Genomic DNA, 18,194 nt, shown 5'->3' with positions numbered 1-18,194 from the left:
GTAGAACCTTCAAGTATGCCAATGGATGCATCTAAATGCCTGCTCTATAGCCTCATTTATGGCTTACATTGAAGTAATACTGGTCTGCCTTTATTACAGAGTGCTTGCTTTGCTTATCCCAAAACAAAAACTCACATGTATGGAAAAAAAAATAAAAATTGAAGTCAACTTTAGATAGGACAGTCCTGATTTCATTAGATTGTGCCACAGAAAGTGACGTCTGTTCTCATCAGCATCAATTGAGCGATAAGGATGTCCCATAAAGCCTGTGTACCAGCGGCAGGATTAAGCAGCATACTTTATCCTTGCCATTTTGGATAATAAAATGGCTCTAGATGTTCCCATGTCACCTCAATTTACAGTAAATGATAGAAATAAAATCCTGGTAAAGACACCAAAGCACAGGTTACCAGAGCTAGATGGGAAAGATCTAGGGACAAATTGGTGTAGCCAATGTCATAAATAGGTGTACTATACACAAGTCTTCCACTCCATGAACAGCACCCTGTTTTGCTAAAGTAGGTTGACTCCAGTGTCCAGTTACATAACACAGGGCTTTGTCATGGTCATAGGTCCTCTGAGTGTTCGGATAAGTCTATCAACATATACAAGGGTCTTTAGCAAGTGGAGCTTTCCTAGAAATTAAATTCAATATGCAGCCAGAGTGTGAGTTAACCCGACAGTATGTCAACCTGACCATGACAGGATCCTGACATTGGTGGGTATTGTAAATTTAAAGACATCAGTAAGCAGCATGTTTAAAGTTACAACAAATTGTTAAAATGCTCCAACTTTAAATATGCTGCTTACTGGCATCTTTTCATTTAGAATACTCATGCAGTTACAATGCTTTAAGTCACAATACACCAGTGTTGGATCTCGGAGCCAGCTGGGTCAGGATGATATAGTCACTATGTGGACAGCAAGAATATCATCCTGAAACATTGCCATTTGACCTCTAGTGGTTCGGTACGAAGTAGCAATGGAATTTTGCTTGAAGCAAAGTGCGTGGCGTGTGACATTTTTTCATCTTGCCCTGGGCTCCAAAGAACCTAATTATGCCACCACTTTCCATTGAAAGCGCTACCTGCCAGATACACAGTACAGGCAGTCACAGGGGGAGGTGTTCTACCCTGGGACTACCAATCCAGGCTATGACAAGCAGAAGTGTACTTCTAGTGGTAAGCCACTCCCCTGCCTTTCAGGCAGCCCTATCCAGCTTCTAGGGGCTTCAGCTGATGCAGTCCCTAGAAGCCAGTGTTGTGTGGCGCCATCGCTGCTTGCAGATATGCCGGTGCAGGGACAGTCTCCTTTCCTTGGGCAGCCCCATCATCCAATAGGATAGGAGCCACTGCTGGTTATGACAGGTTGTCTTGTAGAGTGTTATTTATGATAGAGAGATAGTGTTGCAAGTATGTATTACCACATTATTGCAATAGAATGGTGTTGGATAACTTCAGTAGCCAACTACTAATGAAACAAATTTAAATCCTGCAACCATCCTTAATTGAAGGGGACCCAACCAAGTATCCTTCCTGGGTCAATAATAAATATATTGTATTTACCATATCCCGACTACTTACAGGACACCAATCAGTAATGCATGGCAATGAAGCCCTCACCAATAGCCCTTTTACACTGCTGCGATAACCCGGGTTATTTCTGGGTCTACCTGGGTCACAACTCAGTGTAAATGTGACCTGGCAATCCAACCAAGGTAGCTACCAGGGTCAGACCCAAAACAGACCTGGGTAATGCAGTGTAAACTGCGCAACCTGGGTTATTTGACCTTGGTAATGCCTAAAATTAGCCGACTGTTGGTTGTGGAGCAATCATCTCCCACTTTATGACCTAACAAGTTTAGCAGGGCAGACCCAGGTTCAATGTGAACAGGGCTGACCGTAGGATAACCCAGATTGATGGTGCTGTGTAGACTGTCTGACTTGGGTTGGAACCATGTCTGTAAACACAGGTCAGACCCAGGTTTTTGGTAGGAAAGAGTAACTTTTTTTTGCATGACGACTGGTACACAAGCAATTCCACTGGTAGCCAGGCACAAGTCAGAGCATTGGGTGTGAAAAATTGTGGCCTTTCACAGGCAAAAAAAAAAAAAAAAAATCCAAATCATGCCATAATAAGCTATCCCCATAGGGATAGAGGCCCCAGTTCAGTAGTGCACTGCTGAATGCAGATTCCTGATTGTCAGGAATCTGCGCATGCGTAGTATAGGTCCTGCATGATCACACAGAGGGCCGGATTTAGAGATGTATGCAATGGTTAGCCCACATCTCCTATGGTGGGAGGACTGTGCATGCGCAGGAGGCGTACTCAGCCTCACAACCGCGTGTCACCCCCGTTTTCCTGGAGGAACCAGGCCATGGCCTACATGGGTGCTCGCAGATACCAGGATTGGCTGATTGAGATTTCCTGGCTTCTGTTGCATATACGAACCAGCCAGCTGAGTGATCTGCAATCACTGAGGATCTGATAATCGGCAATCACATCAGCCAGCTGTGTACTTGCATGCATTATTTATTCAAGCTGCGTTCAAAAGGTGTGACTCCTCCTGTTGCATTACCATATTACAGCTGCTTTCATGTTAGCAGCTGTAATAGATCCTGCTTCCTCTGCTGAATCACCCCCAAAGACATTGTACTGGTTTGATTGTCCCCCAAATCCTTGTATGAGGAATATATATGTTCCCACCATGTTTGTTTATTACAGGTGCTGTGGTTCCCCCAATTAAAAAAAAGAAAAAAAAAAAAACCCCACACTAATCTATAGTTACCTACAACACAGTAGGGTCGGTTTTGTCAGAAGCCAATTAACCCAAGCTCTACTGTGGCAGGGAAAGATCTGAAGGATTTACAACTGAGTGCACCCTATGCAAATATGTCAATTTATACAAGTCCTATTGGAGAGAATGGCTTGCTTTAAAATGCTTGTAAAGTTTAAAAGGAGATTGCCTAAACACCAATGAGTGATGTTCAGCTGCACTCATTCCTAAATATTATTGCATTACATTTTTCTAAGAATCTTTGGTTAAAAACCTAAATAAATTCACACCATCTAGGACATCATTGGGTGCGAGGTGCTGGAGAAATGCACAGACTCAATAGTAAATATATTGCCCCTAAAAAGTGCATTTGGCAGACAACTTTGTCATAAGCCAGAGCCATCTGTTCAGAAGTGTTGCCCCTACTATAAGAATGTTGGAGCACTGTATTACAACAGGCCAACAGCTAGCAACTAAAGTTCTAAATTAAATTGTTCAAGACCAGGTAAAAAATCCATCTGCATGACATCTGACTCAGATTTACACAGGCAAGAAGTACCTGTCAATGACATGCCATCTTATAAAGTACAGAGGTGGTATGCATTTCTAAACAGTCTATTATAAAATATGCGATGATATTTAAGGATGACGACAGGGAATGACAGCTATAAAGAGTTAGACTTTGATCTTGATTTAGACGTACACAAGCTTTTATGAAAGAACCTAATACATTTGGCCATAGCACTGGATAGGTTCTTGGTCTTATACCTTTTGCTTGGTATAGTAAAAATAAAGATATTTATGTGATCTCTAATAGGTACAATCAGATGCTGATAAGTGAGGCTTGTCAAGCCAATGGCACAAAATCCAGAGGAGCATACGAAATATGAAGCATGGACTATGCTACTACACAACAAAGATCTTACCACACGCTGTCTTCTGTGTCAGATGTTTCTCTTCCATCACTATCAACATATCGATCTACAGTGAGGTTCCCATCAGTGTCATGAGCAGACTCAAAGTTAGAGACAGCACGCGCAGGAATCCCCAGGCAGCGGAGCACTGAATACAGATACACAGCTCATTTGCATTCCATACATTAAACAAAGGGCAATAGTCATGCAATCCAAGAGATACTTCTGCACAGCTTACATCATTGCATTCACAATGCTCACCTACTTAATGCCCATTCATATTGGGGCAGCATACTTTGAATATTTACTGTACATTAAGTGTAATGGTTATTTACATTCTGTAAGTATATACATGCTAACACTTTTTACCTACAGTTCACGTGAAGAGTTTACCCTGACTGAAATTGTGTAGCAACACTGCACCTGTTAAATCAAGAGGGTGGAGCGGTGTTTATTATGAGAAGCTACTACATACTTTTGTAACTTAGGCCTGTACTCAATTGTCGTGGAAAGGTTTTGCCTGTCAGACTTTCCGCCTCCTTCAGAGGAGGAATCTCAGTGCGTGTCCCCGCTTCCTGCCTAATTCAATCCTGAAATAGACTAAAATGGGAACTGGCGGAAAGTGCAGGAGGATTGGGAGAACCACTCTGTACCCTAGGAAAAGATGGACTGACACAGGAAGTCATTAAGGATGTGTACCAATAGCCCTAACTGAACTATTTAGGGTACTTAAGTGGTGTTAATTGCTTGCTATTAAAGTCTATGGAAAAGTGGTGAAGACTGGCATAAAGCAGTGTTTGTGAAAATAAGTAGCCCAATCACGTATGGACTACCTGACAATATGCTAGCACCCATTTTCAGGTCTCTATAGTGAGCTTTTAAAAACATGAAAAAAGACACCCTCCTACATGCACCTGCAATCCAAAAAACACTTGGCCCCTCCTTACAGCACCCCATTTTGCTAGTCTTTATACTTTTAACATTTTCACCCCAAAAAAGGACATGTGTTTTGGGGTGTTGAGGCATTTTTATTTGACAGATATGTCCCAAGGGTTCTGAGTAGTTTCCCCATGTTAGCACCACAAAATAAAGATTATCTACCTCATCTCCTGCTATTCAAAGGAGAACCTTTTTTTATTTCAATGCATTGAGCTTCCACATAGGTGAAATCCTGGAATTGAATTTGGAGATCTGTTTTCAGGCGAAAAAAAATCTCCAAAAGCCAGGCAAAGACATCTTTTTGCCTGTAATTGAATATGGCCCTTCATGTTTTACAAATTCAGTACTTCAATTTGGACACCTTCATGCAAACAATACATTCTATTGTACTGTTACAGCATCATTTGAAATCATTTTCTTCAACAATTGGATTTTTTTACTTATTTTTACATATTGCTGTAAAATGTAGAAGTCTATTAAATGGACCACCCTGATATTTTACCATAATAAAAGTTTAATTCTCATCTTAAGCATGGTTGGTGTAATGGATAGTATTACTGCTTCACAGCACTGAGATCTTAAGGCCGTGGTGTGAATCGAACCAAACTACGGAGTTTGTACATTCTTAGTGCTTGCTAGGGTCTCCTCCTACACTCCAAAGCCTGTAAGATAATTGGCTCCCAACAAAACTGAACCCTAGTATGTGCATATATGTGGTAGGAAATATACTGTAGATTGTGAATTAGAAAGCCTTTTGGTGTATCCCTTTTCTCTGGAGTTCAGCAGGTAGTGCTGCCTGATGTCTGCCACCCAAGTTATGCAGACTTTACCCCCTCTCTCACTTTAATTTCTGCCTTGAACACTATGGAGTGTAATTAGATCTGCACAAACCTGTACAAAGTACTCCTGCATAAACCCAGCACTGCCCATATTTTACTGGTCCAGCCTTACTCCATTGGCGTAGGATGGGAACACTTCCATTCCATTGTGTGGGTTCTGTGCCCCCAGAGTAGTCTGCACTCCAGTTTCCAAAAACCACCCCATGGTCATCATTGCTGTTAACCTAAAAAGTGAGGAAATAAAACAAAGATCTTTTCAAATCTGGGAATAAAGTTGGATCTGTATCTGCAGTAGGAAGAGAAGGGGGAAGGAAATTACATCCCCCTCCCCCCTTAAGATCAACCAAAACTATCGATTCAGAATTAGATATATCTAGAATTTTGCAATCATGAAGGTTTGAGTGACAGTGCAACATAGAAATTGCCATATGCAAGTCCCATTTAATGAACTAATTTAGTGATTTTAGTTGTAAACTATAACAAGTTCTATTGGAAACTAATAATTTTTTTTGTCTGTAAAAAGGGTCCCCTAAAGCAGATAGTTGCTAAACCTCAAGTAGCAGTGCATATGTTAAGGACACAAGCAACATTTGACCAATAGTTAGACCTATGCTAGGATGGAAGCTTATGTAGAAATATCTGTAGCCTTGCCAAACTCAATTTGAGAGCGATTACAGACATAAGCAAAGAGTTAAATTAATCAAGCAAAGGGGGAGATTCAAAGGTTTTCCCCATGACTTTCTTGTGGGTGCTTGATGGTGTAATTAAATTGTTGCTCTATTCAGCTGCAAATCACTGCGGGAGATACATCTGCTTGCAGCCTCTGAGGTGGTGAGCAGAAATGTGTACTTTAGACACTAATGCAGCACTTTTGCCCTATGGGGAGGGGGAACAATTTAATTGCTGATGGGCACACAAAACTGAATCACCTCCTTAAAGTCTAACAGCCAACTACACTTCTATTTCATGCTATGTTTTGTGAACTACAATTGGTTTACTCATTAACAATAACACTTAGTGGTGGTTCAAAGGAAATTGGAGAATTCCATAGTAAAATCCAATACCTATTGCCACAAAACCTCACTTACTTCTTTAGTCTTACCCAGTGAAATTTATCTCCGAAAAACTGATCAACACCCTTGACCTGGTCCTCCCTCACTTCTATTCTCTCGTTTCCTACTGTCCAACCACAACCTCCTTCCATCCACACTTTACTGTATTTGGGCATGAGGTAACCTCAATACTCTTGACCAAATCAATAGGCCATTTTCATGAATACAATTACTCAGTGACCAACCTGTTCTGCCCAAGCAGTTCTCATTTACAAGACACTTCAGTCCTAGACAATGCAGATCCAGCCAACAGTTTCCAACAATCTAAACCTCAACCATGGCACACTAAATAGACCCACTACCTGCAAAAATACACACACTGTTGAGCACCACTGGAGGCAATCTTACTCCAATGCCAACTTGCTCCACAATGAATTCATACTAATCTTACAATACTGCCAGTGATTGATTTTAGCTAGGGGCTGCACCCCCACTATAAAATAATCACTTTCCTGTGAGCTCCTAGGCTACCACTGTGTTCCAGCAGTCCTTTGGCTGCTATAATGAAAGCAGAAGGGGCTTCCCATTGGAAGGGCTTTCTGCAGCTTGAGTGGGGGGGGGGGGGTAGGATTATTCTGGCCCTGGAACTGCCAGTCTGGTCTAACATTAGCAGATGAGGCACTTCAATTTGAAGCATTTTATTACAGCAGCCTCTAGCACCAGTGCTGCTTTTGTGTACATGCTCAATTTATAGGGACTGGACCACAGCCAATGAGATGCTGCAGCCTCTCCACGGTATTAAAGTTGGGAACTGCCAATAAACATCACTCATTTGAAAAGCACACATTCTTCCCTCCTCCAAAATCCACCATGTCTAACCCCCAGTGTCTTTGCAAACTTCAGCTAGCTACTCTGCACGCCTGGACTTCTTCCCTCAGACAAGAGTTTGGTACCTACTAAAGACAGTCATTGTCTCAAGATGTTGCATCATGCGAAATCTTACTTCTTGTCCTACACTCCCCAATCCACTTTCAGTTCATTCTTTCCAGCAACCAAATATTAAGGGGCTGATTGGGAGTCTGAGCCATAACCCAAGAAGGCATGACTGACCATCATCAGTAGATGTGAGCATTTGATGGCCCTAGTGTTCCGATACTACTACTGATAAGGGGCATCTCCTAGGTGGACAGCAAATATTCAAGGCATATTTGCTTGTACTTTTATGATTACACAGAACTTAAGCTAGATGAGTCACATGTTACCATGGCACTAAGCACTCTTCCCACATAAACTGGATCATGTCTGAGTGAAACATCTTTAGCAGAATTTTTCTTGTAGTTTGAATTTTTATCCAGCAATGAGAGGGTTATGTCCAATACATCATCTTCAAACTGAAAACAGAAATAGAAATCATTACTATAAAAGCGAGAATGACCACTCAACCTATAATTAAACATTGGTTCCTAGTGTTAGGGTAATGGTAAACTGGGAGGCACCATCCTTTTTTTTTTTTCTAGAAAAAGTGGCCAGGTAAGTCTACCTAGTCTATTAGATATCTGGAATGGACTAGTCTGATATCCAAGTTCTAGAACAGTACATGTCTGTACAGACACTTCACCGCTTATTTTTGAAGGCAGCCTAATGTTTTTCTACCAACTATAAAGTGGAACAGCATGTTTCATGCAAATAACCATTGTTGACATAGAAAGTGCTCAAATATTAATGAAACATCAGCACCATGAACCACCATTTTGACCCTCTTTTTAGATTGCTCTAGATCAGCCAGTGTACACAGTGTAAAACCAGATCTGGTTTCAGGTTTGGCACTCCAGCTGGATCAGATGAGTCACAATTTGTATGATCAAACTACACTGATGTGTTAGTACTGAATTCACCATTTGCCCCAGTCAAAACAGTTGCTCAAAATACAAATCCATGCTCATGGAAGTTTGTGTTCAAATTATCTCAAACATTGAAACACCTAAGCCACAAGGTACATTTTTACTCTGCACGTCTAAACCAAGGTGTCTCAGTCTTCAAGTACCACCAACATGTCATTTTGTGAATTTCTGTAATCATGCACAGGTGAGCTAGTTTATTTTGCAATAAAACAGTGATTATCCCACCTGTTTCCACAGACAGAAATCCTCAAGACATGGCTACTGTAGTTTGGAGTTCTCAACCTCAACCCACAAGTTTTCCTGGCATAAATCATCAAATCCTTTGACCTAGTTTTTCTAGATCCCCCATAAATTAGAAACAGCACACCAGAAACTACATCTTATCAACTTTCTTGATCCCATAAACCCTACCAGTTTCCTTTTTGGTTCCAGTTACAGCACAACTTTAAGACCCATGACTATGGGGTTTATTGGTGAAGAGCAGCGCTACTGACCATGTTTATGCCAGATATTTAAAAGGGTAATTCTTTTACTATCAAGACATGGCTAGTAAAAGCATTGCCCTTTTAAATATCAAATGTAATCAGAAGCACCAGGGTTTACAACTTTATGCTTTGTAAATAAACCCCTATGGCTATAAGAAGGAACCAACTTTTTAAAATTTATGGGTGGTCACACCATCTCCCTTCCTAATGACTGAAGAGTAAAATGGACATCAGCTTCCCTACAACCTTTGGACTTGAATTCACTCACTAGTGCACCAAAGGACTCTTAATATAATTCTGCCTTATATGTTCTTTGTACCAGTAGAGAATTATTGAATAGAAAACATAGCATTCTATCACTTTACTGTTTCCATCCAAACTGTGCAGTTTTAAATATTGTGTTTTGTCAGAAGTTACCATAATTATATAACTACTACATGTTATAGGAGACCATTTAAGACCTAACTTTAAAGACATTAAATATGTGAATATTCATGTTTAAAACCATCTACCCATCTTACACATCAAGGGATCTTTTCTTTTACACTATTTGATTATTAAACTCCTGACAGCTTGGAAAAAGTCACTAGTAACCAGGGCAGCATACAGGGATGATATCCCCTAAGTCATATACTCCAAACCATAGAAGGGAGTGCAGGATGCACCACCAACTAGGATTTGTTGCCATAACTAACCATCTTCCTACATTACCCTAGTTTCCTCTTATAGTCCAAAAACACTGTAGGTTAATCTTACCAAGTTAGCGCACTTTACACAGGTCTGTACAATTGATTGAGAAATTTGACAGCAAGTTCCATGTAATATGTGGACACCATAAAAAACAAACAAAAACGGCAAAGAAGTGTAGAGCTTTAATATTAAGCAGCCAAAGTTACCTGGCCATAATCCCAGTAACGAGATTGCCGATACTGTGCATTCCCAATGAAAATTAGCCCAGTCTCATTAAGAACATACTCTCTCTTCTCATCCTCATTGCTCATGTAGACCTCATCACCTGGATCAGAAATATGCACATTAGATGTAGGCTTCAACAACATAACAGATACACATATGGGTCTATTCATTAAGCCTTGGAGAGAGAGAGATAAAGTACCAAACAATCAGCTCCTAAATGTCAGTTTACAGGCTGTGGGGTCCATTTAACAAGCCTCAGATGGAGAAAAAAAAAATAGAAAGTAAAAAAAAAGTGAACAGAGATAAAGTACCAGCTCCCAACTGCCATGTCACAGGCAGTTTGAAAAAGTGACAGGAGCTGGTTGGTTTGTACTTTCTCCATTCACATTACCAATCAGATCCTAACTAATTTTTCAAACACAGCCTGTGACATGGCAGTCAGGAGCTGATGGCTGCTACTATCTCCATCCAAGTCTTAGGGGGTTATTCAATTGGGGGAGCAAAAAGTCAGTGCTGGACTTTTCTCTCCACATCGCAGCCTTTCCTGGGATAAAGTATCGGGGGCGTGCCCACTTTATCCCCGTATTCAATTAGGAAGCAGTGAAAACGGGAGCCTGCAGAAAAGGTAAGAATTGCTTAAAGTTAGTGAATTTGGCGGTTTTGCTCCTAGGGCCCCCTAAAGATGTCCAGACATAAGGGTTCACTCTGGGTACCCCCGATTAGCCCTGCAGAATGTTCTGCATTTTTAAATAGCCACGGCAGGTGGTTTCCTCCCCCCCCCCGACATTAGAACAAGTGATGCAGAAGAGTTTTTTGTCTCTTCTTTTTAAGTGGTTCCATCAAATTTGTATGACATTTTTCAATCTAAATTAGAACAAAACCTATAACTAAAACTATCTACACTGACCAATGATCTGTTCTGTAACTATGAATACAATACATAAAATTATTTTATTATATATAAATAAGGAAAAGGTATCGTTTATTGAATATCTATAAACATCTACTTCACTATATTAAGTTTATTTTATTGCATTTCACAAATTTTATCTAACACTATATATTTTGTTATATTTAATAAAGATTTTATTGTTTTAATTAAGATCTAGTTAATTTGTTATATATCTATTTGTATGCTTTATTTATACATAATTTTAGAAGTCTTCTGGACTAACAAATATTATAATCTATTATAATTATATCCAAGATGATATATATTCTTTGTAAAGAAATTTACAATTGAAACAAAACTGAGATAAAACATTACACAGTGGATACAAAGTTATTTGCATCTAATAAACTGGCAACAAAATGATGTTCCAAGATCCACATCTGTAAGTGCTTACTATCATTACAGGAGCATAAAAAGAAGGCACATAGGAGTGAGATCCACTACCTCTGAGGAAACAGCCAGTATATGTGAGGCCGAGAAACTCATTAGGTTCTCTCACCCACCATTGCCTTAGCACCAAATAATTACTGGCAATCAGCCCCACACCACTCACTTGGATTTACAAATTTTGAAGTAATATATGGAGGCAGACTGCACGAACGGCTCCGACGGCTCTCTTCACAGGCGCATTGCCGCCCGGAGCTCACTTGAGCAGAATATAAGTCTGAGTCAGAGCTCTTTCCCAGCCGGGACAAATCCTTCAAAGACAGGACAGACTCTCGTGACCTCAGCTTCACTGCTCATAAGATATTCACATCGAGCAGGTAAGCAAGCGGGGCTACAGTGTTGTCCGTTACACCACTTAGAGACATCTACATCAAGTAGGTAAGCAAGCGGGACTACTACAAGTACCCCACAGAGGGGGGTGGACACATACTGATCCTGCACAAATATTTGTCACATTCAAAATTCCAATTCAACTGTGATAAGACCATCTCTAACCTTAAGAGATTTGAACTTGCCCTATTTACAGAACTTCCTAATGCCATCTGTGGACATTGCTATACAGAAAATAACTATTTTCTATCAAGGAACACATTCCTATTATATGCCTATTGTTTTTGTACAACCACTCATGTTCATTCTGTCATTTTATTTCTATGTATATCTTACATAGATTATGGGATGATTATGATCAATTCATACCACCATTAAATGGATTCCCTATTTTAATCTACCAATTGTTATTTGCACATCTTATTTGTGCACCTTTTACCCATTTCTAGTTAGCGCTCCCACACATCTGCTTCTTAGATATAGGATCCTAAAATTGGAGACAAGCCAACCCCTCAGTGGTGAGCCGCTTCTAGAAATTATTCATTAGCTACAGTTTCTGGAGCTCCTAGGGTTCTTTCTATGATCAATATAGACCTCAATATAATTTGATCATTTGTCCATTTATTGAGGGTATATTACCTGAGACCCAGGGATTAAACAACATAATGAAGTCATCAAGTCTGTTATAAGTGGTCTTCCCTCCACTAGTAACATACAGACTCAGACGATAACGCCCAATGACAGCATTGACAGGAGAGCTTAGGATAACCATGAGGGGGTTATTCATTGATTTAGAGACTGCACTCCAAGATGTTCCACTGCTAGAGGTGGTGATTGCCATCACTGCCTTTGTATTTGTAGCTACTGATGGAAAAGGGCCTGGAACAAGAAAAACAAAAAGTCAGACAATTGGCATGTTTCCAGTTCTCTTGTGTTTGTCATGCAGAATTTAATTTCCAATATCCATTGTCAGAGCTGCTTTCTGGATACAAGTTTATCCAATGGAAATAGCAGAGCAACACAGTTTGGTACCAAAGGTTAATAGGAATAGCCCTGATCATAGAGGTATATGTTAGAACAGAAAAGACTCAGTTGGAGTGCCACCAAACACTCCAAGCCCCTTGCAAGATTTTGAGTAGCCATAGCAAACATTTTACAGTTTCCACACATACAAGTTTTATCAAGTTAGATTCTTACCAAGTTGTCAAAGCACATTTTAGACCATCTAGGTTGGTCATTAGAGACTTAGTTTGGAGTTAACATACATTACATTTTGTTAATTTGAGCACCAATCTTATGATGCTCTTTTAAAGAATATCAAGACTCCATTGCCCTCAAGCCTGATGGTCCCACTGTCCTAACAGGCTAATACAATACTCTTTAGAAAATTATGCCCACTCCGTACCAAAAAGATTCCAAGATGATTGTGTAATGCATGGAAGATTTGCCACTCCCTGAAAGCACCAAATGACTTACATAATGCCTCATCCATGACAATACATCTACCTCATTTGTTAAACCACAACACCAATCATGAACCGAAATTAAGGAATTCTAAAACATTGTACAGACATTTATAAATCCAAATAAGAATGCTCTGGGCTCCGCTTTCCCTATTAGCAGAGATGGAAGGCTAAGCTACAGTAGGTTCAACAAGGGAGGAACCCTGCATAATGCCATCTCCAGAGTTATTGCAGGGCTCCCTCTTGGTATTTTCCCACAATTTTTTTTTTAGTAAATCTGAAACAGATCAGATTTCACATTAAAAATATGGGAATGTGATCTGCTCACTAAAAGGATGTGAATTTAAGAACTAGTAGTTTTTTTGGTTTTTTTTAAAGAAAATGGCCCAAACATCAATATGCCCGAATGCTTCTAAAGCAGCCCATACAACAGTGTGTTGATTCTGTATGTTTATGATGTGCATCCCCAGTCGTATAGCTGGATTGTACTGTAGATCTTATGGGAAAACCGTAAGATTGTGATCTATTGTGTACAATGTGATCCACATTAGCATCCATATCGTATGATCATAACAATCAATCATAAACCATTTGAACACATCTTATGGAGAATTTCAAGGGAAGAATCTCAAAGGAAAATCGTACAACACATCGTGACGTTTCAGTATCAGTGTATGGCCGGCATAAGGCAGCCAAACTATGTCAGATGTAATGCCAAGGTTGAGCAGTTAGTAACCATGATGAATGTAAGAGGAACATCAGCTCCAGTGGACTGACTTATTACATCACAGTGGATGCATGTACATGTAGGAAGCCCAAAAAGGCTGCATTCCAAGAAAACACTTTTTGGAGCATCCTTGTGTGAAGCATCTTTATTGAATATGGAACAATTCACTATTTAGCATAAAATCTACTTTAATATTCCATGGACATGCAGCTTAATATGTGGTTTTCCAAGTACTGGTACATGCATCAGTTAAATATTGTGGGGTCTCCATTTACTAAGCTGTTAGGAGGTAAAGTGACCAGTGATAAGGTACCAGCCAACCAGCACCTAACTGCCATGTCACAGGCAGTGTTTGAAAAATGGCAGTTAGGAGCTGATTGGCTGGTACCTTATTCCCGTTCACTTTCTCCTAGCACAGCTTAGTAAATAGACCCGTGTCATGTAAAAAGGCCTTAGACAGTTTACCATACAGTAAAAGTAGCATTCAGGAAGCAGAGAAAAGGTTCTGGATTACATTACCCGTTTCAGCAGTTAGAGAGAGCGAGTCTGTAGGCTGAAAGGCACTGTTGAATGTGAGCAATACATTGAAGGGCTGTCCTCTTCTAACAACATGAGCTTTGGTGGAGAAATGGTTAGTTCTGTGTGCCAAAGAATTTGCGCTGTGCTCAAAGCGTGAATTTAGGAGCCGCAGGCCTGTAATACAAGATCAGATGCTGTTACTGGTAACTAAAGAGACTTCTTGCCGGGTGTTCAAGAAAACAAAAAACAAAACCACCACCACACACCTAGAACATAGGCTACACATTTTACCATAGATAAAGATTCATGGACAGATGTTTTTACGGTGAGTCTTGTCAAAGGTCCTGCAATATGAGACTACAACAGACTGACTTACATTAACCTGTAATACACATGGTGGTATGCAATTGAAAGTACTGGACTTTAAGCCAATTCAAATGGTGAGAGCCCTCTTTCTCCTGCAAAGTATCTACTGTAATACGTTCACTGCAATATTCATGCAACATATGGAGGAAGCCACTTTTCAATAGATACATGAATAGTGGGATAGCCTTCCATAAGATAACTACATATATTAGGATTACTAGTGTGCCTCCAAGCACAAGTGGCATAATGTGCAAAAACCTGAGTACAGTATAGTGTAGACACGGCATTTCTACATACCATTCAGCACCACAGTAGAGACATAGCACCAATTAATGCACTTACTTGTCATGGTGTCTCGGTTTGGTAGAAAAGCAGCTTTTCTTTAGTTCAATGCTCTAAAACACAAAGACTGGTTTTCAGGAGCTGTGATCATTGCTAGCACTGTACAGTGGCGTATCTACAGTGCATCCAGAAAGTATTCACAGCGCTTCACTTTCCACATTTTGTTACAGCCTTATTCCAAAATTGAATACATTCATTTCTGTCCTCAAAATTCTACACACAATACCCCATAATGACAATGTGTAAAAAGTGAGATTTTTGCAAATTTAATTAAATAAAAAAAACCCCTAAGAAATCACATGTACATAAGTATTCACAGCCTTTGCTCAATACTTTGTTGATGCACCTTTGGCAGCAATTATAGCCTCAAGTCTTTTTGAATATGATGCCACACCTATCTTTGGGCAGTTTTGCCCATTCCTTTTTGCAGCACCTCACAAGCTCCATCAGGTAGGATGGGAAGCGTTGGTGCACAGCCATTTTCAGATCTCTCCAGAGATGTTCAATCGGATTCAAGTCTGGGCCACTCAAGGACAGTCAGAGTTGTCCTGGAGCCACTCCTTTGATATCTTCGCTGTGTGCTTAGGGTCGTTGTCCTGCTGAAAGATGACCAGTCACCCCAGTCTGAGGTCAAGAGTGCTCTGGAGCAGATTTTCATCCAGGATGTCTCTGTACATTGCTGCATTCATCTTTCCTTCTATCCTGACTAGTCTCCCAGTTCCCGCCTCTGAAAAACATCACCACAGCATGATGCTGCCACTACCATGCTTCACTGTAGGGATGGTATTGGCCTGTGATGAGCGGTGCCTGGTTTCCTCCAAACATAACACGTGGCACTGATGCCAAATAGTTCAATCTTTGTCTCATCAGACCAGAGAATTTTGTTTCTCATGGCCTGAGTGTCCTTCAGGTGCATTTTGGCAAACTCCAGGCGGGCTCCCATGTGCTTTTTACTAAGAAGTGACTTCCGTCTGGCCACTCTACCATACAGGCCTGATTGGTGGATTGCTGCAGAGATGGCTGTCCTTCTGGAAAGTTATCCTCGCTCCACAGAGGAATGCTGTAGCTCTGACAGAGTGACCATTGAGTTCTTTGTCACCTCCCTGACTAGGGCCCTTCTCCCACGATCGCTCAGTTTAGATGGCCGGCCAACTCTAGGAAGAGTCCTGGTGGTTCCGAACTTCTTCCATTTACAGATGATGGAGGCCACTGTGCTCATTGGGACCTTCAAAGCAGCAGATATTTTTCTGTACCCATCCCCAGATTTGTGCCTCGAGACAATCCTGTCTCGTCGGTCTACAGACAATTCCTTGGACTTCATGCTTGGTTTGTGATCTGACATGCACTGTCAACTGTGGGACCTTATATAGACAGGTGTATGCCTTTCATGCTCGAGTAGTGCACACGGGTCCCCTCCTCTTAAAAATGCCCCGGGCACTGTATGTAACAAGTTTGGAACAAATCTATCACCACTAAAGGCCCCCATACACAGTGAAATATAGCAGCCGATCCGATGGCTTGGATCGATATCGCTGCTGTATCATACTGTGTGTGATTATGATAGCAGCCAGTGCCGCTCCCGTGGGATCATAAATCGCTCCTCCAGATTTTACTGGATGTTCACTTGATCTGGGGATATGATGTACAATCCCATGCAGCGCTATGAAGGTGGGGGAGCTAAGATATCAGGCAGTTGGCCACCCGATCGCTCCATGTGTGGAGAGTGCCCGATATGTCGGATCATAAGTCACATATCGCACTGTGTATGGAGGGGGCCTTAACATTTAGGGCTCTATTTACTACAATCCGCATTGGTAGTGCAGATTGTAGTGTGATATTACCGACTGAATTCGCATTGCGAATTCAGGCAATATCACAGGGATTTACTACAAATCCCTTGCAGTGACAGAGCTTGCGAGAAAGCTCTGTCCCTGCAAATCTCCTCCACACACTCGTCATGGTATTTTTGCAAAAAAATACCGTGACCAGTGCCCCGCGCATGCGTTGACCAACCCTTGCTGCTAACTCCGACTCCCGGCTCTACTCTCCCCGTTAGAGCAAGGCAGGAGTCCGGTAACTGGGGGGTGGGAGAACCTGGATAATGCCACCTCCAGGTGGCATTATCACAGGGCTTTCCCCGATATTTTTTTTACAGTTTATTTTTAGTAATTCTGGTCAGATCACATTTCCCATTACAATTATGGGAAATGCAATCTGCTTACTAAAAAGTAGAGATACTTTGGGTTGGAGTAGAATTTTACGAATTCTACTCCAATTGCCCTATAGTAACTGTAGGTGAAACTAAAATAATGAGAATAGGGTGTGAAAACACCCTTTTTCCACTTTATTTTAGTAAAAATAAAGTTAATAAATTAAAGCCCTTAGACAATTTTCAGGCATACATTTTAAAATGTGGCAAAGTTGCCAATTTAAAACAACCTACAACACCCAGGATCAGAATTTATATTTAATCCGATTTTTAAAAAATTGCATATTTTAGAGTTGCCCAGTTTTAAAAGATCTGAACATTAAACTTGAGACAATGTTTTGAGATTATCCCTGTGTGGAACAAATCTTAGAACCTTATGTGGTCATTGAATATTAGGAACAGTGAAGAACTATATAAGCCACTCAGTCCAAATAAATAGAAGCATGCTATAACAATGCAGATGAACACATTTAAACCAAACAAGAAAATACACTGGAAGGCAATATACTGTATGTTGCTGAGCATTGCATTAACCACTTAATAATATAATAAAGCATTAATTGGAATATTTATGCCCGATCACAATATACAAATTACCAGACACCGTTCTCTCCCAATCACAACACAGCCACTCTGTGCACCACAGAATAGTGATCCAACAAACCACATGGACCTTTTATAAGTTGATGGAAAATGACTGTCACTGTAACCTGGAAGTGGATTCTAAGATCTGGATTTAGAATGAATCCCCACCAAGTAAGAATGATAAATAGATATAACAATACCACAGGATTCATGATCACTTGTATCAAAGCATGATGTGAGATTAACTTGTGAGATATAGATCACCAACCAATCAGTATATAACTTACATTTTGCAGGCTGTGTTTAAGAAATGATAGTTTGGAGCTGATTGGTTGGTGATATATATTTAACAATTTTATCTCACATCAAGCTTTGATACATAGGCCCCTAAATCACAGGTTCTCAAACTCTGTCCTCAGGACCCCAAACAATG

The 18,194-nt window shown here is 40.5% G+C and overlaps 1 protein-coding gene across 1 annotated transcript in view; it reads right to left on the bottom strand.

Annotated features, from left to right (window-relative positions):
• LOC148512609 (protein-glutamine gamma-glutamyltransferase E-like) overlaps positions 1-17,837 on the bottom strand; it is a 31,227-nt gene extending 13,390 nt beyond the window's left edge. Inside the window, exons 1-8 of the mRNA XM_088481886.1 lie at positions 17,774-17,837; positions 14,968-15,020; positions 14,260-14,433; positions 12,190-12,429; positions 9,803-9,921; positions 7,783-7,911; positions 5,521-5,692; positions 3,703-3,838 (exon numbers count right to left, since the gene is read on the bottom strand). Coding sequence (XP_088338012.1) covers positions 3,703-3,838; positions 5,521-5,692; positions 7,783-7,911; positions 9,803-9,921; positions 12,190-12,429; positions 14,260-14,433; positions 14,968-14,974 — 977 coding nt within the window. The 5' untranslated portion in view covers positions 14,975-15,020; positions 17,774-17,837. The remainder of the gene's footprint in view (positions 1-3,702; positions 3,839-5,520; positions 5,693-7,782; positions 7,912-9,802; positions 9,922-12,189; positions 12,430-14,259; positions 14,434-14,967; positions 15,021-17,773) is intronic.
• Between the last annotated feature and the right edge of the window lie 357 nt (positions 17,838-18,194).

Source organism: Taudactylus pleione, unplaced genomic scaffold, assembly GCF_031769625.1.
Source record: "Taudactylus pleione unplaced genomic scaffold, aTauple2 ptg000279l, whole genome shotgun sequence".
In the NCBI taxonomy this organism is placed as follows: Eukaryota; Metazoa; Chordata; class Amphibia; order Anura; family Myobatrachidae; genus Taudactylus; species Taudactylus pleione.
The sequence above is the reverse complement of the archived record's forward strand: the minus strand, read 5'-3'. Positions and strand labels throughout refer to the sequence as shown.